The sequence below is a fragment of the Geotrypetes seraphini genome, chromosome 5 (assembly GCF_902459505.1).
Source record: "Geotrypetes seraphini chromosome 5, aGeoSer1.1, whole genome shotgun sequence".
Taxonomy (NCBI): Eukaryota; Metazoa; Chordata; class Amphibia; order Gymnophiona; family Dermophiidae; genus Geotrypetes; species Geotrypetes seraphini.
The window spans coordinates 88,720,335-88,722,190 of NC_047088.1; the positions used below are offsets into that span (position 1 = coordinate 88,720,335).

The 1,856-nt window shown below is 44.5% G+C and overlaps 1 protein-coding gene across 1 annotated transcript; it reads left to right on the forward strand.

Moving 5' to 3' along the window:
* Positions 1-862: 862 nt before the first annotated feature.
* On the forward strand, positions 863-1,240 carry LOC117360444 (protein CutA homolog). Its single transcript, XM_033944196.1, is given in 2 exon segments — positions 863-917; positions 920-1,240. Coding segments are annotated over 2 exon segments (339 nt in total). The 3' UTR covers positions 1,204-1,240.
* The last annotated feature ends 616 nt before the right edge of the window (positions 1,241-1,856 follow it).

Consider the following 1,856-nt stretch of genomic DNA (forward strand, 5'->3'; position numbering starts at 1 on the left):
CTCCGTCCTTTGTCCATAGTGCCCCCAGTGCCTCCATCCTGTGTCCATAGTGCCCCAGTGCCTCCTTCCCGTTTCCATAGTGCCCCCAGTGCCTCCGTCCTGTGTCCATAGTGCCCCCAGTGCCTCCTTCCCATGTCCTTAGTGTCCCCAGTGCCTCCTTCTTATGTCCCCCCACTGCCTTCCAGATTTTGCCCACCCCCAAAGCCAGCCAGCCTGCCTGCCTGCCTACCTATCTCCCTCCCTCCCTGCCGCACTAAAGCCAGCTAGCTTGCCTGCCTACATCCTTCCCTCCCTTCCGCGGAAAAAAAAGCCTCTCTCCTTCCTTTCATCCGGTCCGCGTCGCTGCAGTCTTACCTCTCCGCTGCTGCTGCTAATCACTGACAAGAAGTCTTCTTTCCGACTTCAATTCTGATGTCGGAGAGGACATTCCGGGCCAGCCAGGCAGTGATTGGCTGGCCCAGAACGTCCTCTCCGACGTCAGAATTGACGTCAGAAAGAAGACTTCTTGTCAGCGATTAGAAGCAGCAGCAGGGTCTGGCCCGTGGAGATTTATGTAACCGCGTGAGGGCCGCAGAAAAGGGCGGCAGAGCCATGTGAGGTACTGCACCAGGCGTAATGAGGAGGGCTAATTGAAAATGACAGATGTCCAGTGCAGCACAGAAAAGTAAATGAAACTAAGAGGTTTCTAAAATACAAGATACCTGATGAAGATGACACAATAATCTGCCATAAAACAGCCTGGGAGTGGTGGAAACAATGAAAGAACCTAAAAAAGATTTGAAGAACAGTCACAAGTTTGGCATTGTTGGGGATATTATTTATGTACCCTTCTCTGAGGATTGTAGGATCATGTTTCTTTTCCATGGCATCCGAGGTCTATGTATCTGGAACCCACTCTGCTGCATTTGTCACGTGTCCAATGAGACAGTAGGAAAGGAAATCGCAAGGGGGATTGTGGAGAAGAAAATGGCAGCATGCGTGAACATTATTCCTCAGATAACATCCATATATGAATGGAAAGGAAAGATCGAGGAAGATGCTGAGGTTTTGATGATGATTAAAACACGGACCGGCAAAGTTCCAGCGCTGACAGAGTTTGTGCGATCTGTTCACCCTTATGAAGTGAGTGAGGTTATTAGCCTTCCCATAGACCAGGGAAACCCTCCCTACCTGAAGTGGGTGGGGGATGTAGTGCAAGAATGAGCTACTGCTGCCCCATGTCTCCTCTAAAATTGAAATGATGTATGATGAATGTAGTCTCTGATTTAAAAATCTGAGCAATAAGAATGTTGCAAAATAAATTGAATATTTATTTTCAAGAAAAAAAAAAAAAGAAGCAGCAGCAGGGAGGTAAGATTAATGTGACCATTTATTTTTTTCATCAAAACGGGACATCTATTAATATTCAGTCCCGCCCTAGCCCCATCCCCCAGCCCCGCACCCAATTTCTTCCATTCATTTTCATGTACACACAATATCTTATTAATTCATGAAGGTAAACATAAAATATATTAAAAAAACACAAAGCACACGGTACGCAGAGAAAATGTTAATTATCATTTACGAGTTTCAGGGATTTTTTTCAAAGATGTCAAACAGATTACTTTAAAATATGCAATGTCACCTCAGTAACTATAGAAAAATAGACACATATAGTGCAAAATATAGACAGCAGATATAAATTCTCAAAACAGACACATTTTGATCACTAAATTGAAAATAAAATCATTTTTCCTACCTTTGTTGTCTGGTGATTTCATGAGTCTCTTGGTTGCACTTCCTTCTGACTGTGCATCCAATCTTTCTTTCTTTCTTTCTTTTGCATCCAACATTTCTTTCACAATCCAGCCCCATCC